The sequence below is a fragment of the Oncorhynchus tshawytscha genome, linkage group LG11 (assembly GCF_018296145.1).
Source record: "Oncorhynchus tshawytscha isolate Ot180627B linkage group LG11, Otsh_v2.0, whole genome shotgun sequence".
NCBI classification, from domain to species: Eukaryota; Metazoa; Chordata; class Actinopteri; order Salmoniformes; family Salmonidae; genus Oncorhynchus; species Oncorhynchus tshawytscha.
Genome location: NC_056439.1, coordinates 21,356,564 through 21,383,212, shown reverse-complemented (window position 1 = coordinate 21,383,212; position 26,649 = coordinate 21,356,564). Strand labels below are relative to the sequence as shown.

The window sequence follows — 26,649 nt, the reverse complement described above, 5'->3', positions numbered from 1 at the left end:
CTCTGCTCGCTCTCTCTGCTCTCTCTCTGCTCGCTCTCTCTGCTCTCTCTGCTCGCTCTCTCTGCTCGCTCTCTCTGCTCGCTTCTCTCGCGCGCGTCTCTCTCTGCTCGCGCGCGCTCTCTCTGCTCGCGCGCGCTCTCTCTCTCGCGCGCTCTCTCTGCTCGCGCTTCTGCTCTCTCTCTGCTCGCGCGCGTCTCTCTGCTCTCTGCTCGCGCGCGCTCTCTCTGCTGCTCTCTCTGCTCGCGCGCTCTCTCTCTGCTCGCGCTCTCTCTGCTCGCGCGCTCTCTCTCTGCTCGTGCGCTCTCTCTGCTCGCTCTCTCTGCTCGCGCGCGCCTCTCTGCTCGCTCTCTCTGCTCGTCAGTCCGTCTCCTCTGCTCTGCTCTCTCTGCTCGCGCTCTCTCTGCTCGCGCGCCTCTCTGCTCTGCTCGCGCGCTCTCTCTCTCTGCTCGCGCGCGCTCTCTCTGCTCGCTCTCTCTCTCTGCTCGCGCGCGCTCTCTCTGCTCGCGCGCGCTCTCTCTCTGCTCGCGCGCTCTCTGCTCGCGCGCGCCTCTCTCTCTGCTCGCGCGCTCTCTCTCTGCTCGCGCGCGCCCTCTCTCTCTCTCTGCTCGCGCGCGCTCGCGCGCGCTCTCTCTGCTCGCGCGCTCTCTCTCTGCTCGCTCTCTCTCTGCTCGCTCGCTCTCTGCTCGCTCGCTCTCTGCTCGCGCTCTCTCTGCTCGCGCGCGCTCTCTCTCTGCTCGCGCGCGCTGTCTTTCTAGGCGTGAAGTGTGCTAGTCCCCCTCCCTCTAGCTCCTGCTAGGTTGTAAATGAGCCCTTGGAGGCGTCCAGTGTGTGGCTTTAAATGTAGATTCCTGTGTCACTGGTGGCTCTCTGTCACCCAAATTGATGAAGCAGATTTATGACGGCTGCTGGGCACAACAAATTAAGTTGACAGTGATGTATGGGGGGCTAACGCCATCCTGATCCTAGCTTGCACCGTGGACGCTAACACATGCGCGCGTGCGCACACCTCTAACAGACACACGCATGGCGCTCAATAACACACCCCTCACACACATTTACACACACCACTAACACACTCTCGTTAGTATCAGCTGCATAACCAAATTCCACACTGATTTATTATTTAATTTTTTGTTCTCTCTCTTCTCCCATCCTCTGTCTGTCCTTCTTTTCTCTCCTCCTAACCTTTCATTTCCAGACTCATCCGACCACCAGTAAACTGCCCTTGAAGGACGCCTTTACGTACGACGACTACAGGTTGGTGTGTGTGTGTGTGTGTGTGTGCCCGCGTCGGCCTGCTTTTGAAATGCTTGCCACCCCACTTTGTGTGTTCGCGGCGCATGTCCGTCCGTGCGTGTTAGACAGTCTGAGAATGTAGAACAACTGCCGGCGTCCAGGATGGCCCGTTTTTTAAAATTATTTTTAAACGGAGCGTTTATTCTCCTCGCTCTTTCGTTTTGAGGGAATAATTTATCGGCGGCCTCTTTTCATCTTCCCATTTGTGTTGAGTGTGACGCAGACCTCCGCTCCCGCCGGGCAACGTGTTGTGGGAATGACTGGGACGGCGTGTGTTATCTTGTCACCGTGGCGCCAAAGGCTTTTTGGAGGAACCGCTGTTAGCCCAGTTTGGAATGTCGTTTTTAGAATGACTGTTCTCCCCACATGCCTCGACATCATTATAACCAGATCACAGATTGAAGTCTATTGGATGCCCCGGTCTTCAATTAATAATCAAGATGATGTTCAATCGCCTACTCTGATTTACCACCCCAAGATATTCCTGAACACCGTCTATTTGCGCCCCTACTGGAAGGAAATTACAAGTGTAATGGCTGTGCTCAATGCAATGGCACTTATAAATGTAGATCCTTCAAACACCCACAAACAGGGAAATCGATCCCAATAAAAGGTGTTATTACGTGCTCCACCAAGGCAGTTATTTATCTTATAACTTGTCCTTGTGGTAAAAATGATGTAGGTAAAACAAAGCGCGAATTAAAAGTACGTATCTCAGAGCATCGTAGCACCATTAGGTGTAAAAACTTTACTTATCCAGTTGCGGCCCACTTCTTGGAGGCAGGCCACTCGATCTCGTCTCTGCGTTATATTGGCATCGAACATGTCACCCTCCCTAGGAGAGGGGGTGACCTTGATAATTTATTGTTAAAACGAGAGGGTGCCTGGATCTTTAATCTAAAGACCCTTGCGCCCTTCGGTCTCAATATAGACTTTGATCTGAAGCCATTCTTGTGATTATTGTGACTTTGCCATTGTAATTGTGTGTAAACTTGTATAGTCAAATTAATCTATGATCGTATGCTATCCATTTGTTTGTATGCTGTTCTTTGTATAACATTTTAATATTTGATTATTAACCAATGATATTAGGCCACTCCCTGGCCATGATTACAGACACCTGTGTCTTTTGACACTATATAAACGAGTCATCCCGCAGTGTTTGTGATTATACCCTGATGAAGACAGCTTGGCTGTCGAAACGTTGGTATAAAATTTTTGCATCTGAGCTCCAAGAGTGTGCGGCTTTCTTTTATTTTCAAGTTTCTACTCCGCTAGCCAGCACCTCGTCTAAATAGGTGTGCGTTTCTTTTTCTTCTAGGTCAATCTCCTACTGTACCATCCACAACCGTGGTCACTAGGAAAAACACTTAGTTTCGCGCACTTTAAATGTTACTAAAGTTAAGGTTATGATTTTAGGACTAATGTCCCGACCACCTGAGGCTACAACTACCAGCTATTCATGAAATCACAGGGCCCTTGTTGTGATTGGTTAGTCCAGGAAAGTGGGTCTGGTTGCTGATGTGATAATTGGCTGACCGTGACCTTTGACCCCTATAGATGGGCGGTTTCCTCGGTGATGACTCGTCAGAACCAGATTCCTACAGAGGATGGTAGCCGCGTCACCCTCGCCCTCATCCCCCTCTGGGACATGTGTAACCATACCAACGGTCTGGTGAGTACTACAAACACGCTATTATACACTATAACACTGCTGAAACGCAGTGGTGGAAAGTAAAAATACTTTCAAGTACTACTTGAGTATTTTTTTGGGGGGTGTCTGTACTTTACTATTTTTTTTTTTTGACAATTTTTATTTTTTACTTCACTACATTTCTAAAGAGAACTTCTTGCTTCGTACATTTTCCCTGACACCCAAAAGTACTCGTTACACTTTGAATGCTTAGTAGGACAGGAAAATGGTCAAAATCACCCACATCCCTGGCCATCCCTACTACCTGATCTGGTGGACTCACTAAACACAAATGTTTAGTTTGTAAATGATGTTGGAGTGTGTCCGTGGTGATCTGTAAATGATGTTGGAGTGTGTCCGTGGCGATCTGTAAATGATGTTGGAGTGTGTCCGTGGCGATCTGTAAATGATGTTGGAGTGTGTCCGTGGCGATCTGTAAATGATGTTGGAGTGTGCCCGTGGCGATCTGTAAATGATGTTGGAGTGTGCCCGTGGCTATCTGTAAATGATGTTGGAGTGTGCCCTTGGCGATCTGTAAATGATGTTGGAGTGTGCCCGTGGCTATCTGTAAATGAAAGAAAACATAAATAAATAAAATGATGCTGTCTGCTTTTTTAAAATTATTTATACTTTTCCTTTTGATACTTAAGTATATTTTAGCAATTACTTTTCCCTTTGAAACTTAGGTATATTTAAATCCAAATACTTTTTAGACTTTTACTCAAGTTGTATTTTACTGGGTGACTTTTACTTGAGTCATTTTCTATTAAGTTGTCTTTGACAATTTGGGTACTTTTTCCACCACTGCTGAAAAGTTACGGGGCCTGTTGCGCGGCCTGAAACGGGGCCTGTTGCGCGGCCTGAAACGGGGCCTGTTGCGCGGCCTGAAACGGTGCCTGTTGCGCGGCCTGAAACGGGGCCTGTTGCGCGGCCTGAAACGGGGCCTGTTGCACAACTGCACATGAACATCCTCTACCCACTGTGCGGAAGGTTTTAATTAAATTAGTTTTAAAATCCTCTTTTTTTTGTTAAAAAGCTGCTGTAGATAATTGTAGATTTGAGAGAAACCACACCAGTGTGTAGATTTGAGAGAAACCACACCAGTGTAAAGTTTTCCTAAGATGGTTACGCTCATCTCATGGGTACTTTTTTAGATTTATCCCAATCATTTGGCTTTGATTGTATTCAGTGACTGATTGTAAAGGAGTGGTAAGATCTCCTCCTTCGCGTGTGCATGTAAACTGCATCTACGCCCCTTAGATTTGATTTGTGAAAGCCTGATATGTAGACAAAGCGAGTCATTTAAAGACATGTAATAAAATGTCTTCCTGTGTATTCCCTAGGTTTTAGTTTAATAAGAATGGGGTTACAAGTTCCGCCGACACATTCCCACATTTTTATTGCTCGTCTTCAGCCCCACTTCCTGCAGTGTTGCTCACGGGTGAGAAATGGTGTGGGCTCGTTCAATTACCTTCATTTCTGCCCATTTGTGAACTCTCACTAAATCCGGATAAAGGAATTATTTGTATTGATATACTCATTGATTTACATATGCTAAACCAACACATTCATGTTTTGAAATAAATTTACTTGATGAGTTTTGTTCATTATTCCCTTGAGTTTGTTACCGAACGAATGGAGGATTTGATATGCAGCTCGTCTCCTACTAGGAGGGAAAATATTTAACATTTGTTAGATTAGCTGGTCACGTACAGTATATGAAATAAACATGCTGTAAATTGTTTCGCCAGTCAGTGAAGGAGCGTCACTTTGCAGCTCTGCACTTTAACCACCTTTTTCAATGTCTCACTGTAAAGTGTGCTACATTTTGAAATGCACTTTCAATACACTTTGATTTGAACCAGTCCATATAAAACCAAGAGCGTTGGGCCAGAAACCAAAAAGGTATCTGGTTCGAATCCCTGAGCTGACTAGGTGAACACACATCTGTCTGTGTGCCCTTGAGCAAGGCACTTCACCCTAATTGCTCCTGTAAGTCGCTCTGGATAAGAACTCAAATGCGAATGTCACTAATCAATCCGTGAACTGCAGTTTGCCTGTTGTGTGTTTCTCAGATCACCACTGGTTACAACCTGGAGGATGACCGGTGTGAGTGTGTGGCTCTGCAGGACTACAAAGAGAACGACCAGGTGGGTCTGGGCGCCGTTTACTCTTTAGCTACGATACAAAACTAGCGTCCTGTCCTGGGGGATGTACCTCACACGACAAGAAACAGGAGATGGGACAGGATCCTGTGGGCCGTACTGCCTTGAACAAGGCTTACCTACTTTACATATTTGTCCTGTACATAATGTTGAGTTATTATGGGTTATGTACAAAGCGTACAATCCAATTGCATCATGGATGTGTATATCAATTTAAAGGTGGTTGGTTCCTGACTGGATGACTGTGTGTTGATGTTATGTCTCTCGAGTGGCGCAGCGGTTTAAGGCTCTGCATCTCAGTACTAGAGGCGTCACTACAGGCCCTGGTTCGATCCCGGGCTGTATCGCAACAGGCCGTGGTCGGGAGTCTCATAGGGCGGCGCACAATTGGCCCAGCGTCGTCCGGGTGAGGGGAGGGTTTGGCCGGGGTAGGCTGTCATTGTAAATAAGAATTTGTTCTTAACTGACTTGCCTAATTTAAATAAAGGTATTGTTTTAAGTATGTCAGGTAGTGGGAGAAGGTCAGGCTGGGTGTGAGTTAGCTTGGCCATGCCTGACTTATTGGCTGGAGGGAGTTTCCACAGTTGTTAAATCCGTGCTTTGGGAGAGGGGTGGAGAATCGGGACTCCACCAACTTCTACAGCTCCCTCTCCTCCCCATCTCCACCTCTCTCTTTTTAGAATGGGAATTATTTGATAAGATTTAGAGACAGTGAAGTGTGTGTGTGTGTGTGTGTGGGGGGGGTGATGGGGAGTCGAGCCTCTTGATCCTATGATTCCTCCGGCAGATGTCACCGTCCGGCCGAAGTGCCCAGAGCTCACAGAGGATGTGTCTGAAATAGCACCCTATTCCCTATCTAGTGTACTACTTTTGACCAGAGCACTATGGCTCCTGGTAAAAAATAAAAAGTTGTGCACTATATAGGTAATAGGGTGCCATTTTTTTGGACGTGGAACCTGCCTGAGCTCACAGACACACAAACCACTAAGCTACATTCCCTCCTAAGCTTTATCACTCCTCTCTATCCCCTGCCCCGTCTCTCGCTCTCCTTTACCTCTCACACTCCTTCTGCTATCTGTAAATGTGGATGTAATATGTTGGAGCCGTACGCGAGTGGAGTGGTGTGGGGATTCTCTGTGCCCGTGTGTAGCTTCCACTAGATCAGAAATGATAACATGATTATGATGGAAAATGGTACAGAGGAATAGTGGGTGGAATGTTCACCACATTGCTTATATCCAAATGATCCAATCTACAGGAACCTTCTAGAGGTTGAGTTCGAATCGGATGATAAAGGGGAAGTTCAGCTGACTTTAGCTGCCAGCCAATGAAATACTAACGTTTGTAGTGGCAGTTTTTTTTTTATATATACAGTTTTTCCTGTTTTCAGGGAGAAAAAACGTCTAACATTAAGTTTTAAAATACTGAACTTCCCCTTTTAATGGTGAGTGACTGTTTTCTCGTCTGTCCTCAGATTTACATATTCTATGGGACGCGGTCCAACGCTGAGTTTGTGATCCACAACGGCTTCTTCTTCCAGGAGAACGCCCACGACAGGGTCAAGATCAAACTGGGCGTGTCCAAGAGTGAACGGCTGTACGCCATGAAGGCGGAGGTGCTGGCTCGCGCTGGCATCCCTTCGTAAGTAGAGAGGCTCGCGCACGCACACAGGCATTCCCTCGGCGGGATGGAGGGAGGAGGGGGTGGCGCGAGAGAAAACAAATTATCTCTCTCCATTATGTCAGAGACGGGTAATTTCAGGAGGGCAATATTTTCCAGAATTTCAGTGAATTGATCAATGTGACAATTGGCAGGACATGGCCGACCATTATTACACTGCAAACACATTACCGAGGCTCTAGTCTCGCAGCATTACTATTACATTACTTCTCTCTCTGCCCATCGCTATCACACCACTACATACAGGAGAGGAGAATTTACTCTGAAAACAACAGCTGCACTGTGACATGAAGACTGCATCACAAATGGCGCACTATTCCAGGGCTGGCCAACCGTGCTCCTGGTGTGCTTCCTGTCTTTAGGCCATCCAGGAAGGGGTTTAACATTCCTTTAATGCGGTCATTACTCTTGACCAGAGCCCGCTGTGGGTCGAAAAACGCACCCCCCACATGGTATAGAGGCCTACTCTGAGACAACACTGCAACGTTTTCTGCTGGGCCGGAACAGAAACCAGCGCCCACACCGACCCGCCAGCCTAGCCTGCCCAAGTGGTATCTCCCTCCCTCCCTTCTCTCTTTTTCTGCCTCTTATATTCTCTCTCTCCCCTCTCTCTCCGTTACAAGCGGCACGGTTAAAACACCAGGAATATCCCGTGGTAATGAAAGATTTACTTGTAATTGATTAAGTGTATGTTAAATATGCCTCGGGGATCAGGGTTTGCCCTCCACTCAGCTGATGCTAAATGTGAGTGGGTCTTGGTTAACCATGGACCAGTGGTGGCTAAACTAAACATCTGAGTTCGCCATGGGCCACTAACCTCCCATTAACACAAACTGTACCTGCCAAGCCCCTTCACTGAGTTGAACCTACGGGTCAGGGTTTTCTATGCGTCACGCCATACAGGGATCACTGTGGACGTTTCTGTCTTTGTGAGTTTTCTATTTGAACCTTTATTTTGACAGGGAGTCGATGCTGAGACCCAGGTCTCTTTTCCAGATGAGCCCCGTATAGCGCCGCAATATACAATAAACTCATTCAACTACACATTTATGTACACCTTAAAACACACTAGTATAAACAACATGTACACAAAAAGCCAAACCCAATAATAAACAGACACATTATTCAGTGAAATGTACCCTAATAACCGTCTGAAATGCCCTAGAGGCACCAACTCCTTCAATTTTGAAGTACATTGTCTATCATTCCACACGTAAAACGAAAAGCAGATCTACCCAACCCAGTGGAGATGGATGTTCAGAGTTGGCCCTCCTTGCGCACCGGTCCGGTAGCCCGTACATCTATAGGTTCACAATGAGGTAAGGTTGGGGGATGTTTATCGATTGGGCAGCGCACTAGGTGCACTCGATTTAGTCACCGATTTGCTGGTAGGCGGAGTTTGTCTCATGGGAACACTTTGCTTACCCGATGCGCAGGACTTTTGAATCAAGTGCACCTACCGGCAACAACTCAACATGATTTTTTTTTAAAGAAGCGCAAGCCTTTATCGTTCGTTGGCTTTTCTACAGAAATATTTGGTTTTCGACTAGGAATGTCTTGAAGATCGACCAGTCAATCGCGATCGACCGGTTGTCGACCACTGATATAGATTATCGCTATAGTCAATAACCGGAATGAATGTTAACTGAATAATTAGTTTTCTGCTGTTTAACGAAAGCGTCGGACCTCTTCCTATAGAAGAAGCCAATTTTGAATTCATTTTCTTTATTAACTCGCCAGCATGTTTTTTTGAAACGTAGCTTTTCCTCAATCCAGACGCGCAGATATTTCTAAGTGGGGACAGCCTCAACCTTTCAAAAGACGTATGCATAAATCATCAGATAGCTTTTTATGTGATTTGGAAAATAACATGTACTTGGTTTTACCTGCATTAAGTACCAATTTCAGTTCAACGAAGGCTTTCTGCTGGGCAACAAAGGCAGATTGAAGCTCTGACAGAGCCTGGTGTGTGTGTGTGTGTGTAATGGGAAATGGAGAAGTTGCTGTGACTGTACGGTCTTTCACTTTTTCTTTCCCCTCTTCCCTCTCTCCACTCTCATCAGGTCGAGTATCTTTGCCCTGCACTGCAGCGATCCTCCAATCTCTGCCCAGCTATTGGCCTTCCTCAGAGTCTTCTGTATGACCGAGGGTAAGATCCGCAAGCGTAAATGCTAGCATCGATTCGGGACCTTGCCTATGGATCCCCACACGGTCACGAGGCCTGTCGCACGCTAAGGCACGATGCCAGCAACGGCCGAGGAGAGGTTAAGAGTGATACCTGGACGTGAAATCCAGTCTGAAAAATACAAAATACTTGACTTGATCCAGGTTACCCGTGTAGCTCTCCAGGCAGCCTAAAGCAGATGCTCAAAGTATTTGAACGATTTGAAGTTGTATTTGAACCCAGGCCTGGCTAGCATACTACAGCTTCTGTAGGAGACAGGCCTCCTCTACCTCAGGCCACACAGATAGATATATATGTAGGAGACAGGCCTCCTCTACCTCAGGCCACACAGATATATATATATATATATATATATGCATATATATGCACTATTGTCTCAGGTGTGGCGTGTGAACACATTAGGCACTCAACCTCCGATCCTTTCATGTCTCCCTCTCAGGGGTAATCAAGCCTTATGTATTTGCTCCAATCGAAAGGCAGATTGGGAAGACAGCAGTTGGCTACCGGTTTAAATACCTGTAGAATAACAGCCCTTTATCTTAACTCTAATGTTCAAGGTTTTAATTAATGTCACCAAGCTTAATTGACGTCTTTAAAAATAAAATAAAAAGCATTGTTACATGTTTAGCTCTAAAGACCAGATGAGTTGAGCTGGATGTTGTTTCCTCTGTGTAATCGTATTGGTCCTGACATTCTGGTTCGCTGCCATTTTAACCCCTCTTCGCCACAGAAGAGCTGAAGGACTACCTGGTAGGAGAACATGCCATCAATAAGATCTTCACCCTGGGAAACACAGAGTTCCCTGTGAGCTGGGACAATGAGATCAAACTGTGGACTTTCCTGGAGACCAGGGCTGCCCTGCTGCTCCAGACCTACAAGACCAACTCCCAGGTCAGTAAGGACAACATGGCTCACCCGACATATTGTTTTATTTTCTCTCTTTGCTGACTCACTTTCTGTCTCCCCCCTCCCTTCCCCTCTACCTCACTTGCTTACCCTCTGCCCAATGTCGCCCCACCTCCCTGTCCTCCAGGATGACCAGTGTGCGTTGGAGAAGCCCGGCCTCTCTCTCCACTCCCGCGTGGCCATCCAGCTGCGCCTGGCTGAGAAGCAGATCCTGGAGAAGGTGGTGGCCAGCGGCAAGGCCAAGCGCCTGCACTTCCAGCAGCAGCAGGAGGAGGGCGCTCCGCTGCCCCGCTATGAGGAGAGCGACATCGCCCTGCTGGAGAACGCCGAAGCCGACGACAAACTGCCCATCATCCTGAGGAAACTAGAGGAGGAGGACGAGGAGGGAGACGACCAGGCAGCGGTGGAGCAGGTGTTGGCTCAGGTACAGCAGCTGGGACACGGGGGCGCAGCCAGGGATCTAGCCCCCCTCATAGTCAACGGGGATGGTGGGAAGGTGGTGGTCAACGGGAATGGTACGGACGCTAGCCCGACGGAGGACGCTAGCCCAGTCCTGGAGGTTGGAGACGCTAGCCCGATTCAGGAGGCTAGCAAAGAAGCTAGCTCAATCTCCTCAGACGCAGGCCGAAGTGTTAGCCAAGCCCAGGACACTAGCCCTGCTCAGGAGGGGGATAATGTGGATTCTAACTCCACCAGGCCTGACACTGCTGTCCCTGCAACCACCCAGGAACAGGAAGGCCAAACCAAGAACGGAGTGGGAGTGGACTTGGACCTGAGTGCGGAACGAACTGGAGACGAGCCCAAAGTCAACAGTGAATAGATGGAATCATCATCTAGCTAACCGTTATTGCAGAAGAAGAGCAGCAGTCAGCCAGTCAGTCAGCCCTTTTATATTTCTTTATTTTTGTCTCTCTAAAGTGAATCAGAAATAAAGGAGCTAAGAATAAGAAATAAAAAACAGAATTTGAATTTTTAAATGGTAGAACTTTTCACTATCTGTCCATTTCGTTGGTTCGTCCCTCCTTCCATGGCTTTGTTATTGGTGCCTTTCTACCTACCAACCGCTGCCGACTGCTTGCACACTGCCAGTCAGTGTCTCCCCCAACGGCCTTCTGTCTGAGCATTAGAAGTTTGTCATTTACATGAAAAACTGGCTTTTTTGTTGTTGTTGAGGTTTGAACAGTGCTTTACTGGTTTACATTGAGTTTATTCACATACAAGCTGTGAGAGAACGGTAGGGATTAACAATGGCAGGGGACGACCCTGGTTTCAGTTCCACTACTGTAGGTGGGACGGAAGGAAAGAAATTAGATTTGAATTGTATTTAATTTAGTCTCGAGCAAGCCAAAATCTCATCCTAACCCTTTACCTCTGTCAGTTTATTACTGTAGTTTATCTTAACGCTGCAATATGTGTTACTTTTTGGGAAACCTGACCAAATTCACATAGCAATGGGATTTTTAGATCTGTCATTTTCATTGATAGTAAGGTTAAGAAGTGTTAGATCAGTTCTATGTACGCTATTTCTATGTTTCCTATTCTTAAGTTTAGTTTTTGAGTCTTTTGCTTTAGTACACCAGCTTCAAACAACTGAAATACAATTTTTGGGGTTATTGATGAGATATTTCACAGCGGTTTGTTTTGTCACAAACTGAAATTAGGCAAACTGTTAGAATTTTTGAAACCAGGAAATGGCAGAGCGATTTCTGCATATTGCACCTTTTAATACACACCTAGTATAATTTCACAATCTTTTTCTCTGGCTCTTTGTTGTCTGTTTGAGATCATCACTTCCCCTCTCTCTCTTCTCGTGCTGCACTTCCTGGTTTTACTCAATAGCATTTTAAATACAACTGAAGGAAACTGCTGGCACAAAATGTCCTGTGCACTTCTTCTGGGAACAATCAGTATTTTATTTCTTTACTCAAGAGTATGAAGTACCATTTGAAATGTAATGGAAAGGATAATATGTGTGTTGATTGAGTGAAATTTGATGGCTAAAATCAGGTGATTTGGGTCGTCTTTTTTTTTCATTTTAAAACTTTATGAATGTACCTCAGCTCTTCAAGTTGCAAATTGAATCACCCAAGGATGAGTTTCTGTTGAAGAATATGACTAACGCTAGTCCATATTATGAGAGCCATAAGTCAGAATGGTGACGAAGTCAAACCTTCAGCAAGACACGACAAGACGTGGCTCACACAAAGGACTTCTGCTCATTTCACTTAGATGCTTGGTTTTGTAGTTCGACATCCTGAAACGGTGCAAACTATTTTTGTTACTCCTCCCTCCACACCAGAAACGAGACAAACAAACCGTTAATAAAGAGGTCTCTGATCCAATCGCTAGTTTTCAACGCATGTTTTTTGTTGTTGTCTGTATTGACATCTGCTCTATGTTCAGCTTAGTTTAGTTTGTTGTGTTAGCCATTAAATGGCTATCGAAACATGATGTGGCGTTTAGCTCTCTCTCCGTTAGATGCCTAAGCTCTTAAATAACTCCGTAACTCCAGTACAGTAGCTGTTATTGTCACGTCATCTGTTAGCAGACAGCGGTTCATGTCGGCACGGGGAGCTAATTCATTGGCGGCTGCATACTTGTCTCCCCCGCGCGACGGACGGACGGACGGACTTGAGCGGCCATTTTTAATAGGCCAGGCACAAGCAGTTTATTTTCGCCTTCCTCCAAAGTGTTAGCTCGCGCTGCTTAATTCTAATCCGTCTATCTGTTCATGCTGTTACCAACCGCAAAATGAGAGTTGCTCCGAAGTCTATTCTGCTGTATAGCGCAACTATAAAAGGGGCTGATTTTCTACCTTTGTTGAGGTATCACAATGTTTCCTGCTGCATACTGTGCTGTGTCGCACTCCGACCTCTCATCATGGACTGGTTTGTTCCTGTATCTTCATTGACTACTACCGCTACTTGCCACTTTGTACGATTCTCTACCAGTCTTTACCTGCTGCTTCTCTAAAGATTGTTTCCAGTTAGTGTAGTGTACAGTTACTGAGAATTCTTCCTACTGCTTTAACCAATCACACTCTCCAAGCAATTCACAGCACCCTGTTCTATCTAGCCACAAAGTCCTCACCAGCTCGCCTCTTCGCCTGGTCCCAGGTCTGTTTGTGCTCTTGCCCAACCCCATTGCTGTCATTGTCAAGCCAATGAGTGACAAGGAGTTGGCATGATGGCACAAACAGACGAGCACTCGGGCTACCTTTACAAGCCTGGTCCAAGATCTGTGCTCTGTGCTTTAGCTAACTCCTCTGACCATGATAGTTGGTGGTAAGGTTTAGACTTTTGCAGGGTTCTCGTGACCGTATGATGATTATTGTAACTGTTGAAATGATTCATTGTTACTGTACATGACAGCAACTCTAGTCTCGGGGAACCAAGGCTTCTCACATTCTGTCAACAAGACCAGGTTTGAAAGGATGGCCCCACGAGACTACCCTAACCTTTACCTTAAACGCAGTGTAAGTACAGTGACAAGTTGGCACAATACTTCTTACACTGTACAACATACAGATCTAGGATCAGTCCAGCTCACCACATTGCAGTAGTTTGAGGTTGGTCCTGTGTGATGGTGACAGAAGGTTGTATTGGACAACACAGAATAGTCAAACTGTCCACATGGAAACACCACAGATTAAAGTGACTCTAATTTCTCACCTCCTATTCGTGTACAGCCTTGTTCTTTCTTTCTCTCCTCCTCCTGCTCTCTTCTCCAAACAGCCCTTACACTCCTCCAGGGGCACAAGGTCAGTATCCCTTTTTTTCCCCACTCTTTCTCTTTTCCTTTGTTGGGGAGGGAAGTTTTATTTAATGTATTTCCCCCCTCTGCCCCCTGGACCTATTACGAATTTATAAAAGAAACATTATCTTGAATCATTTAATTCGGGGCAATTAAATTTTGAAATTCCCCATTCATAATGCATGGGAGCTCAAAGATAAAACCCCCCTTTTAATCCTTGAATATATTATTATAATGGGGGTGGGCAGCGGAGAGAGCGGCAGTCCTGCACATGTCCAGTATTGTTAGTGCTCTCTGTGTCAGTAGCTTACTGTAGTGGGAGAGCAGGGGGAAGCAAGGATGAGGAGGAGAGCGTGAGAGGATAGAAGGCCTGGGACCATCGACTCCAAAGTAATCCTTCGCCATGAATTATGAACTCAACTCACTATAAATATACAATGGCAGCCACCACAGCCCAGCCCAACGCTAGGGCCCATTGTCATGCAAGAGTTTATTTACCAATAGCATCCTGTGGTCTGAGGTGGGGGTGGGAGAAGAAGAGATGTAGGTTTTGGATGGGTGGTGGAGGATAGGAGGGGGATCAGGTGATTGCTGTGGTTGGGGATAATGGGGTCATGTGTAGGGAGCATGTCATCAGTGCAATTTTAAGAGAACTTCTGAAACACGGAGTTGAAACGTGCTAAATGTCCTACAGTGTAACATGGCTGGTGTACAGTAGAGGGCTGTGTGCTGCAGTAACGGGTTCTGCCTGTGTTCACGTATCTGGGTTATCAGAGGGCCAGTGGAAAGCCTCTTTTCCAGGGTCCTGATCAGCTGACTCGGGGCAGAGGTCATAGTTCAAATGTCGCAGGTGGCGGGCCCTAATTTCATCACTTTTTCAGAGCCCAGTGTGACAAACGCACTCACTCACCCATACACAAACGCATGCATGCATTCATACAGACAGAGACAAGAACACAGACACTCAACACTCAGGCATGCACATTCACACTTGAGACATTGCTTGTATGTTACAGTATCACGCGCACACAGACAATTGACTCCACGGCTGAAACCGGTTTACTGTTTGCACTCAGGGTTGTGAGTCTATTGTGACCACATGAGTAAGAGATGATAGGATTGTACCGTGCTAAAAGCACAAGCGACTGCTCAGCCCACAGCGCTTCTGTAACCAGTTCCTCTGCTGCTTATCAACCGCTGTCTGTCCACGCTTACCGGTACAGTTTGACTAGAGGTTAACCTGTAGGTAATTGTCTCACACACACACAGTGGTTTACAGTAGCTACATGTTCAAATTGTATTTATCACGCGCCGAATACACCTAAAAGTGAAATGTTAACTTACGAGCCCTTAACCAACAATGCGGAGTTTTTTTTAAAAAAAAGAAGATTTTTGCTAAATAAATTCAAGGAAAAATAGTAACACAATAAAAAATAACTGCTATATGTAAGGGTTACCGATGGAGCTCTGAGAGAGAACAGCATAAAGTTATTGTCTTGTGGCTTAGACTCCCTTAACCCACCCCAACCTCGTCCGAAATGATTGGCACCCTTGATAAAGATGAGCAAAAAAGACTATATAAAATAAATTATACAAATACTGAGCTGTATTGTATGCTCTAAAACTGGAGAAATTATAGTATTTTATACTAATACAATTGCTCAGAGAAAGATTGTATTAAGTGATAAAAAAACAAAAACAACTCCAATATAGGGCTAAAGATGATTGGCTTTCCTGTTTTCAGTACTGCATCACCCTCTCCCCTTGCGAGGATAATGACACTGAGCCTTTTCTAAAAGGTTTTATGAGTTGGACACTTTGGGAGGGATCTTAGACCATTCCTCCGTACAGAATCTTTCCAGATCCTTGATATCGTTTGTCTGCACTTGGACTGCCCCCTTCAATTCAATCCACAGGTTTTCAATGGGGTTCAAGTCCGTACACTGAGATGTCCATTACAACATGTTGATTTTTGTGGTCAATTAACCATTTCTTTTGAATCATTTTTTTTTATTTTTATGTATGCTTGGGGTTATTATTTTGCAGGAAGATCAACTTTCAGCCAAGTTTCAGCCGCCTGGCAGAGGCAACTAGGTTTTTGTCTAAAATGTCCTGGTACTCTGTCAAATTCATGATGCTGTTGACCTTTAAGGGCCCCAGGACCAGTGGGAGCAAAATGGCGCCATAACATCAAACATCCACCACCACGTTTTGCAGTAGGTATGAGGTACTTTTCCGCATATAATTATGTTTTGTTTTTTTTACCACCACTGGTGTGTGTGGCCAAAGAGCTCTATTTTCATGTCAAATAAAATGTGGTGGGGGATAGAGTTTGGTGCTATCCCCTACCACTCATCCCTCCTTCACCTCATCCCAAACTCTGGAACGACGCATCCCAACCCCTGTCCCCCCCCATCCCGTAGCATGAATGAGCCTGAAGGCAGCACCAGAGCTCATAATGGAAGTGTCCATTTATTATTAAAGAGGGGGGGTTGGAGGGACTCTGGCCTAGCGTGACCGGCCCGGTTTGGGTCTCCATCTGCCTGCCTTATGGAAGTGACATGTGGAGAAAGTGATTGGCAAGCAGAGGATTGTGAGGTGAAAAGGGTGTGAATAATGTGTGGGAGAGAGGGAGCGGAGTGCCTGAAATGCAAGAGAGTGGGTGGGTACGTTTTCCCGCCCCCCTTTTCCTGTTTTAAGATTTAAACAGGTGAGATGATACCTACTACAGTAGCAGGATTCACCGCTGCGGTGTTCGTTGTATGAACACAGATACATCGGGATGGAGAGAAGGGGCAACTTGGGGATTCCAGGAATGAATTGAACCAGGTGGAGGAAGAGAGGAAGTGATATCAAGATACACTGCATTCCAGTTTTAGGTCCGATTTATTTTATTTAGTCAATTGAAATAGAGATGCGTGACGATTCGGTTTCTGTACACGAGTGTCAACCAAGTATCTCTTTTGATCGGTTCGCATTGCACTGTGTGTCCTTCTGTTACATGGACACGGAAGAGCTCACACACGCGCAAGCAACCCTATGCTCCCTCTCTGGTGGAATGAATGGCTACCCTCCCAAGTTGCAGGAGTTGGAGCTGATTTGGTATTCCTCCACAGCAAGCTGCATTTAGTCCTTTGGAGTCTGCTGACGCACCCGTGCATCAACCTAATTAACGTAAACATCTTTCGGGTTCAGCATTGGTGGAAAAGTTCCCAGTTGTCATAGTTGAGGAAAAGAAAAGATCCCTAAGTAGAATATGACTCAAGTGAAAGTCACCCAGTAAAATAATACTTGAGTAAAAGTCTGAACTTGATTCCTTATGATTTATTTACTTTTTTAAAATAAATGTTTGGGGCATTTATGAATGTGTTATTCTATGCGTTTCTGTGGGCTATAGTAGTAAAGACCAAATTCAATATTTTGTTAAAATAAAATTGTTTACATACAGGGGTCCTATAATTCCAAATCAAATAGCTTAACGATCCATGGGATGACCCCCCAACTGGACTTAGTTATTTTACAACAGTGAAACCACTGCATGTATAATAGATGCCTTGTCTTTTTGCTAATGCAGTGGGAATGCTTAGAGTGGGAGGGGAGTCACACAGAAGTAAGGGGGAGTGAGTGTGGTGTTATGACTATAGAGAAAGAGAATTGGAGAAGAAACAAGGATACGAACAGAGAGGGTGACAAAATAGGCACGGGGGACAGAGGTAGAGAGATGGAAGAGTGGATGGAAGACAGATGAGAATGAGAGCCCCCCCCAAAGCACGCTGGTCCTGGGGCTCTGTTCACAAACACAAACAGAACCCACAGAGCCCCAGCACAGCTACCCAATTAGACGCAACCAAATCGTGAGAAAACAAAAAGATAAATACTTGACACATTGGAAAGAATTTACTAAAAACATTGGAAAGAATTTACTAAAAACATTAGAAAGAATTTACAAAAAAAACAGAGCAGATGAAAAGAAATAGCGGGCTAGAGGAAATGGGCCTGTGCGAATCAGCTGAACGCAGATGCAAATGGCAGAATACCTGACCACTGTGAATGACCCAAAATGTAGGACGTCTTTGACTATGTACAGACTCAGTGAGCATAGCCTTGCTATTGAGAAAGGCAGACCTGGCTCTCAGCAGAAGACAGGCGATGTGCACACTGCCCACAAATTGAGGTGGAACTAAGCTGCACTTCCTAAACTCCTGCCAAATGTATGACCATATTAGAGACACATATATTTCCCTCAGATTACAGAGACTCACAAGAATTTGAAAACAAATCCAATTTTGCTATACTCCCATATCTACTGGGTGAAAAACCACAGTGAGCCATAAAAGCAACAAGATTTGTGACCTGTTGCCACAAGAAAAGGGTTGTTCCTCACTGGTTGCCATCATTGTAAATACAACCTATATTTATGTTGATTTATTTTACCTTTTGTACTTGAACTATTTGCACATCATTACAACACTGTATATAGACATATGACATTTGTCTAATATTAGTGTAATAGTGTAATGTTTACTGTAAATAGTTTTTCACTTCTTTAAAAAATATATATTTCACTTACTTTGGCAATGTAAACATGTTTCCTATGCCAATAAAGCCCTTAAATTGAAATTGAATTGAATGAGCAGAGAGAGGGAGTCAGGGAGAGATAGAGAGGGAGACAGAGAGAGTGAGATGGATACTGAGAGAGAGCAGATGAAAAGAGATGGAGGGCTAGAGAAAATGGGCCTGTGCAACTCAGCTGAACGCAGATGCAAATGGCATGCTGATAAGGGCCCATAAATCCAGAGTGTGTGACGTCTCTCCCTCTGCCGTGCTTCCCCGCACCCCCGCCCCACCTGCCCCGACAGAAACACACTCAGGTCATCTGTCTGTACACCCTCCACAGACCCCCCTCCCCCAACAGTGAGACACCCTCTCACAGGAAAACGAGCGGGCTGTAGGAGAGGGTATGGAGGGGGGCCAACAAAATAATCTCAACATTCAACCAGGATAGGTGGACTGACTCTCACAGTTGTCCTCTCATCCTTTCCTTTTTTTGTTTTTGTTTTTCAAGATTGCTCCTTCTCCATTATCGGGTTGAGCTGTGCCCCAGAAACACACGATGGAGAGGGGAGGAGTACCTAAGGAGAGTGTGACTGTGAGAGAGAGAGAGAGAGAGACCCCTATTCTCCAGGTCAGAGAAGGAACAAATAAATGTGTTGGGCACAAGGAGCGCGGCTGGAGAGGAGGGGGGAAGGGAGGAGAGGGGGAGCGGGTGGGGAGAGCACACGGCAAGCCGACAGCTGATGAATGGCCGGGCAGGCTGTAAGTGACAATATGCAGACAAGCGAGATCATTTGCAAATGGATGCAGGGAGTGAGGGGGCTGGAGAGAGAGAGAGGGAAAGGCAGGGGAGGAGGAGAAGAGGGGTGAATGGGTTAACCCTATCCAGGCCCTACCATCCTTCCTTTCAAGGAGAAAGGGGAGAGGAGGAGAGCTCCCACCTGCCCAGAAGAGAAGGCTCATTTGTTTGTGTTGATGGAGAATTCTCTCTGCATTGGGCTGCATGCATGCAGAGGAGAGACTAACGTAACTATAGGCTAACATAACAGTAGACTAACGTTACTGTAAACAAACATTACTGTAGACTAACGTAACTGTAGACTAGCGTAACTGTAGACTAGCGTAACTGTAGACTAGCGTAACTGTAGACTAACGTAACGGTAGACTGACGTACCGGTAGACTGACGTACCGGTAGACTGACGTACCGGTAGACTGACGTAACGGTAGACTGACGTAACGGTAGACTGACGTAACGGTAGACTGACGTAACGGTAGACTGACGTAACGGTAGACTGACGTAACGGTAGACTGACGTACCGGTAGTAGACTGACGTACCGGTAGTAGACTGACGTACCGGTAGTAGACTGACGCCGGTAGTAGACTGACGTACCGGTAGTAGACTGACGTACCGGTAGTAGACTGACGTACCGGTAGTAGACTGACGTACCGGTAGTAGACTGACGTACCGGTAGTAGACTGACGTACCGGTAGTAGACTGACGTACCGGTAGTAGACTGACGTACCGGTAGTAGACTGACGTACCGGTAGTAGACTGACGTACCGGTAGACTAACGGTAGACTAACGGTAGTGTAGACTAACGTAACTGTAGACTAACGTAACTGTAGACTAACGTAACTGTAGACTAACGTTACTGTAGATTAACTTCTGTCTTCAGGCTTTTCTTTGGATCAGGCTTTTCTTTGGATCAGGCTTTTGCAGATGTTTCTAGTTTAGTAGCCGGTAGAATAAACCTCAGAGAGGATCCAGAAGAAAAGTCTTGTTTAATGTTTCCCTCTGTAATGGGGCCATTCCGTCCACTGTTGGTTGACGGTGCATTTCTCTGTTCTATTCTGTTCCAGTTTATTTGACAATATATTCCATTTCAACTCTTGTTTCCCCATTGTGTGTAGCGTGGAAGTGCTGGTGAAGGAATAGAAGGGGTGATCAGTATCAAATGAAGGTCTATTAGTCTAATAGCGATGGAATAAGTAGGGGCCAATATCCTGTCCAATCTAACATTCATCGGGCTTTCTCAGCTACGTTACGCTCTCATCCAGTAGCATCTATATTTAACATCCACCAGACACACTCTACTACTCAATACATCACAGGCTCGCTGTGGGTGTGTGAATAGAGATGTATGGGAGTGACAAGTGTGTCTGTGAGGCGGACTCTGCTGCACAGCCATGGAAAGGAAACACGGAAGGAAATCACCGAGAGAAATGACTGTGGGAACTGCTATCACTGAGAGACTGTCATGGTTAAGATAGTTCATTAGCCCATCTAAAGCCACCTTTGTCAGTCCAGTTGCGTTGGTGTTGTCATAGTGAGCGCTGTCCTTCTCTCTCTCTCTCTCTCTCTCTCTCTCTCTCTCTCTCTCTCTGTCTCTCTCTGTCTCTCTCTTTTTCTCTCCTTGTGTGGTTACTGGCAAACAACAAAGTACTCCTCAGTGTTTCAAGTGTGTCACCTCTCTGGACCCCTCTTTCCCCTTATCCCTCCCTCCCTCTCCAACTCTCCCTTCCCGGGTCTTAATTGACCCTGTAGAGTAAAATGAGGTTGTGTAGGGACGGCTTCAGCGCTCCACTTAGGCACCTGACACGTAGATCAATCACTGTGTTGATCCTAATACCCTTAACAAGGTGTGTCTGCACTCAAAGGACATCTGTGTCTGCCCTTACCGTCACCACCGTCCCTGTCGCGCGCGCGCAGGCACATAATATACGCATCCCAGGAGGCTGCTGAGGGGAGAACGGCTCGTAACAATGGCCGGAATGGCGCCACTGGGATGGCATCAAAGACCATGTGTTTGATGTGTTTGATACCATTCCACGTACTCCGCTCCAGCCATTACCGCGAGCCCGTTCTCCCCAATTAAGTTGCTAGCGACATCCTGTGGTATGGCATGCAACCACGTGCACACACATACATATATATATATATTATTTCTTTGCATGTGACTGCGGTGTTTGATGGATCTGGTGAGCTGGTGTTTTGTAATGGTGCTTCCTGTACCACACACAGGGATAGCCATGAGGAGCTGTCCTCTCTGTAAGATATGGGTTGCGTGTGTGGTCAGATGGACCTACTACGAGGGTATCTGGTTCTATGATTGTCACAATAGCATAATACCAACTGGGTACAGGCGTCAGTTCTAATTTTGATTTTGTTCCGTTGTCAACTAACGTAAATTCAGCGCGAAATCAACAAAAAAAATCACCATGTATTTGGATTTAGGTCAAAAGTTGGAAGTTCCCTTTACTTTTTGCAAATCTAATCAGTTGTCAACATTGATTCAACGTCATCATATCACATTTTTTGTTTTTGAAATGAAGTGGAAACAGCGTTGATTCTAACAGTTTTTGCCCAGAGTACATTACTGGTTTAAGCAAAAACATGGTTTTAATGTGTATCTTCCACATAACATTAGTGTGTAATCTACATACCCCTGCTCTCGTCCAACTGAAACTGCCACCAAGATGAAAAACAAACCCACTATGAAAGCCCAAATCTAATTAGAAAGAGACAAACTAATATGACGTTTCATTTTGATAAATAATTCCAGCTCCTGAAGTCCCTGGAGGCTTCGCCCGAAGCAGATCAAACTTTTCTAATGCTCTTAAAACGCTCCTCCATTTTTTTATTGATGGCATTATATAGTTTATAGACTTTGTTGCTTTGAGATCCCCTGGAAATACTTCATTGTATCTGATGCAGGCTTGCTGTAATATCATTTGTGTGTGTGTGTGTGTGTGTGTCCGTGCATCTGTGGAGGTTTTTCCCCTCTGTGTTTCTGCAATAACAGAAGTGTAATCTCTCTCCTCTTGTAAATAAAACTGAATTTAGTCTTGGTCTGTCGAGCAGAGTGATGTTTGGACCAAGAAAACCATGTATCTAAATGTAAACACTATTTGGGCTCCCTATTCTCTACTCTGTGTGTTTGTGTGTATTTCTTTGTTTCTATGTGTGTGTTTCTGTTTGTGTGTGCGTGGGCTTGTGTGACTGGGAGTGTGTGTATCTACGCGTGTGTGTGTGTGTGTGTGTGTGTGTGTGTGTGTGTGTGTGTGTGTGTGTGTGTACGCGTATGTATTTTACATGCCTCTCTTTCCCCTCTCTCTCTCAGGATGCGTGTCAGACAGGTCCACATGGAGCTCCTGGAGGCTTAGTGTCTTAGTGTCCACTCTTAACAAGGCCACAGCCTTCCCCTGAGAGGGCTTCTCCAGGGGCCATGCTGCCTTAATGCCCTGTAAAATAGAGAGATAGGTATTAAAAGAGAACGAGAGAGAGGGGACAGAGGAGTGATCATAGGCTTGTGGTCGGAATTTGCCCAGAGGGGTTGATGTCAGGTTGGTAGACCTGGAATCCTCTGTTACTCCCCCCCCCACACACTCCATCGCTCTATCCTTTCCACCTTCCTCCAATCTTCCCAACCTTCCATCACCTTCGCTCTTCATCCCTTCTTTGACCTCCATCCCTCCCGTGTTACCTATCCTCTACTGCTTCTCCCTCTCTCTCCATTTCCTCCATCCCTCCATCCCTCTCCTCTGGTGCAGACATTGGGCCTGACAGTCAGGCTGCTGGGCAGGCAGGAGAGCCACCGTGCCACAAGCCATCTCGTCTCCTCCTCGGCCCCCAACACACATACACATCCCCTTCCCCCCCGCTACTCTCCGTCCACCTGAGCAGCCATGACCATCGCCTGTCACCACGGTAACTCGTATAGCGTTTCGATTCGCCCCCGAACAGGTCAGAGGGGCAGCGGTGACAGAAAGTCGGGGGGTGGGGGTTTGGGCAGGAGGGAAGAGAGGAGAGCACGAACACACATGCGCACGAACACACACACACAAACAAACAGTGCTGTATGGTGGTGGCAGCCAGGTCTGTGGTTTCTAGGTCAGGGACCAGGGTTGGGGACTGATGGAGATGAGAAGGGACACCAGGACAGCGCTGGCCTTTTACCGTGGGCCTGGCCCCGTAACGTCCCAGCACACCGTCCAGGCCCAGCAGTGTGTGTGTGGAGTGAGGAGTGGAGATGTGAGGGGATCAGACCTGATATGAGGTGATTTTGTCATCTCTTTACTTCTAGCAGAGTGACGAGCAGGGACAGGGAGAGGACAAGGAGTGGAGAGGGCCGACGCTCTGCAGCCAGAGGAGTACGCTCGGCTGGACGGACAGACTAGAGGTGATCACCCAGGGAGGGACTGGAGATAACCGCAAGTTCACACCCTGATTGAGGTTATGACAATCGAAGCCAAACCACTCTCGCTACAGTGTCTTCATTGAATATTTGAATTGGATCTAAGTGCTCCTAATTCTCTCCCATTATCTACTTGCTGATATGGCAGCATTACAAGGCCCTGTTGACATATAGCCTAGCACTCATTATTTCTTGATTAAGGACTACTTTACCAGGCAGGCTGCTGAACTGTGTACACACACACACACACACACATACACAACCCATCTATTATTCACTATGTCATTAATATTTAACTGTGCTTTCATATGGGCTGAATCATAACCTTTTCTATGGGAACATACAGTACAGTGTTACCTCTGCTGCTCAGTAGGAGAGGCATGGGACCAACAGTAAACTAACAGAGCTGGAGGAGGACTCTAATAAAATTGCTGTGTGTGTGTGTGTGTGTGGGCATGGGCATGCCTATGAGCCCATGTCTGTGTCTATTCATTTGGTATATTCACACATTTGTTATGTTTATATATTTGTTCCTATTCTATTCTCTTGAAGGAGAGAGGACTGTGAACTCACCAGAAGGGTTTATTTGACCAGGAGAGGGCAGCGGTGGAGTCAAAGAGCTTTAATTAGTGGTGTTACAGTCACTGAGGCATAGCAGAGACAGCAAGAGTGTTTGTTGATTTTCATTTGCTTTGGCAATGTTTCCCATGCCAATAAAGTTTCCCGGAGAGGGAGGGAAAGAGTGTGGCTGTTACAGTGAACGTAGTAGCGCCATACTGGCGGTCACGAGTCATAATTGCAGTCAAATTCCACATGACCGTTTATTCACAGTAATTAGGCTTCTCCAAGCTCTGATGCTGCTGATGGTCATTAGTAGGCTACCAAACTTGCTATCTGACTCGTACTCAGCACTCTATTGTCCCTCTAATCACTCCGACTACACATGTTTTTGAAAATCAAATCAAGCAATTCATGAGAGCCCATGAGGTAATGTTGTGCAACATTTCTGTAGGCTATGCAATTGCGTGAGAAAACAGTGATGGCCTCTACTAAAAAGAGGAGGATACCCATCATCTTTCTATAGGTTAAGCCTACTATATTTATTTCTCAACGTTCCTAATATTAAGCACATTGCTTCGCTTTACAACAGGAGTATAGCCTACCTGGCTGGCATGAAAATAAACCATGGGAAAAGCGTTCTTCATTCACTATTTAAGTGCATCGATGACATGTATTTTTTTTCTTCCCATGCACCTGTTACGAGACAGGCACATGATAACGGTCTATTCTAAATCAAAACGAATTACACACCATATATTATTTAGCATATGTAAAGACGACATTAAATTAAGAATAGTCTGATGGGTGACAATATTAGCCTATCATTTGTGAATGGTGTATTATCACTTGTGAATGATTCCCAGTGTGTACAGTAACACAAGAAACAGGGCACACCTCCTGTAGCCTAGCAGATAGGCCTATATGTTTTTATAAGTTTTGTATCACAACTAAAGTGACCAAATAACTTCTTAAAATTAAGCATATTAATCCGCTTTACAACCGGTGTAGAGCCTAATTGGGACACAAAGAGGGCGCAGAGTTTCAAGTTTGGGGAAGATAATTTACACCATAAAAATGCACCTATGTAATAAAGCATACATGCATAATTCTATTTGCGGTCACTTTTGAGAACAGTGTTTTCCCGCTAATTGATTGCATTTTGGAAAATTGGCACTTCCTGCTGTGTGCTCATTGCTGCTCTTATAATTTGAATAAATCTTGTTAGCTGACGCAAAGTATGCTGAATATGGATATGTCTTCTAACAATATACACCTCGGTATTCCATCAGTGGCAAATTTTGCGCCCCCAATGTGTCTGTCTTCACTTGTAGCCTACTTAGCTGAAATGCCTGTGAGAAGAACCCGATCACTTGACGGGCATTGGCTAATAAGAATTGATGTATACTACTGTTCAAAAGTTTGGTCTCTTAGAAATGTCCTCGTTTTTGAAAGAAAAGCATTTTTTTTTTTTGTCCATTATAACATCAAATTGATCAGAAATACAGTGTAGACATTGTTAATGTTGTAAATGACTATTGTAGTTGGAAACGGCTGATTTTTAATGGAATATCTGCATAGGTGTGCAGAAGCCCATTATCAGCAACCAATCACTCCTGTGTTCCAATGGCAGGTTGTGTTAGCTAATCCAAGTTTATCATTTTAAAAGGAGAAAATATCCTTTCTAATTTTATTCAGCTATGTTCAATTATATTCTTCATACTATCAAATAATAAAAAATAATTCCACAGAATTCTAAACAAATCTTGTTTGCTAGATGCACTAGTGGAGCCTACAGCCATATGACATAGCCAGATCAGGGCCTTCCATAAGGACATACAGAGGATGCTATTCTGTTCTCCTGAAATCCACTACATTTTCTTCATATCATGTTTCTTTAGACCCGTCTAAAATAATGGTTTTATTGTGACAGTGTATTCAATTAGACTTTTTCACATTGATCAGCGGCTCGTAGGCAATGCATGGAAGGAGATGCTAAATGTGTTCTTGTTCATTGACGGTCAACTACCATGAGACCGGCGGTTATTTGCTTGACAATCACTGGCTAACAAAATGTCTTGACCACCACAGCGCTTGGAGGGAGAGAGTTATAGTTTCACTGTATTCACAGAGGGAGAAGTAGAGAGAGAGAGATGTATAGTTTCACTGTAATCATATAGCATCACAGAGGGAGAAGTAGAGAGAGAGAGAGATGTATAGTTTCACTGTATTCATATAGCATCACAGAGGGAGAAGTAGAGAGAGAGAGATGTATAGTTTCACTGTATTCATATAGCATCACAGAGGGAGAAGTAGAGAGAGAGAGATGTATAGTTTCACTGTATTCATATAGCATCACAGAGGGAGAAGTAGAGAGAGAGAGAGAGATGTATAGTTTCACTGTATTCATATAGCATCACAGAGGGAGAAGTAGAGAGAGAGAGAGAGATGTATAGTTTCACTGTATTCATATAGCATCACAGAGGGAGAAGTAGAGAGAGAGAGAGATGTATAGTTTCACTGTATTCATATAGCATCACAGAGGGAGAAGTAGAGAGAGAGAGATGTATAGTTTCACTGTATTCATATAGCATCACAGAGGGAGAAGTAGAGAGAGAGAGAGAGATGTATAGTTTCACTGTATTCATATAGCATCACAGAG

General features: G+C 45.3%; 1 protein-coding gene across 3 annotated transcripts in view; it reads left to right on the top strand.

The window, feature by feature from the left end:
• setd3 (SET domain containing 3, actin histidine methyltransferase) overlaps positions 1–13,600 on the top strand; it is a 74,604-nt gene extending 61,004 nt beyond the window's left edge. For 2 of the 3 annotated variants that reach the window (XM_024401001.2, XM_024401002.2), the window contains exons 7-13: positions 1,199–1,257; positions 2,857–2,971; positions 5,065–5,139; positions 6,629–6,795; positions 8,898–8,983; positions 9,750–9,910; positions 10,053–13,600. In XM_024401001.2, the coding sequence (XP_024256769.1) occupies positions 1,199–1,257; positions 2,857–2,971; positions 5,065–5,139; positions 6,629–6,795; positions 8,898–8,983; positions 9,750–9,910; positions 10,053–10,745 (1,356 nt within the window). In that variant the 3' untranslated portion in view covers positions 10,746–13,600. The remainder of the gene's footprint in view (positions 1–1,198; positions 1,258–2,856; positions 2,972–5,064; positions 5,140–6,628; positions 6,796–8,897; positions 8,984–9,749; positions 9,911–10,052) is intronic. The other variant, XM_024401004.2, reaches the window with a different exon arrangement.
• Positions 13,601–26,649: the final 13,049 nt, after the last annotated feature.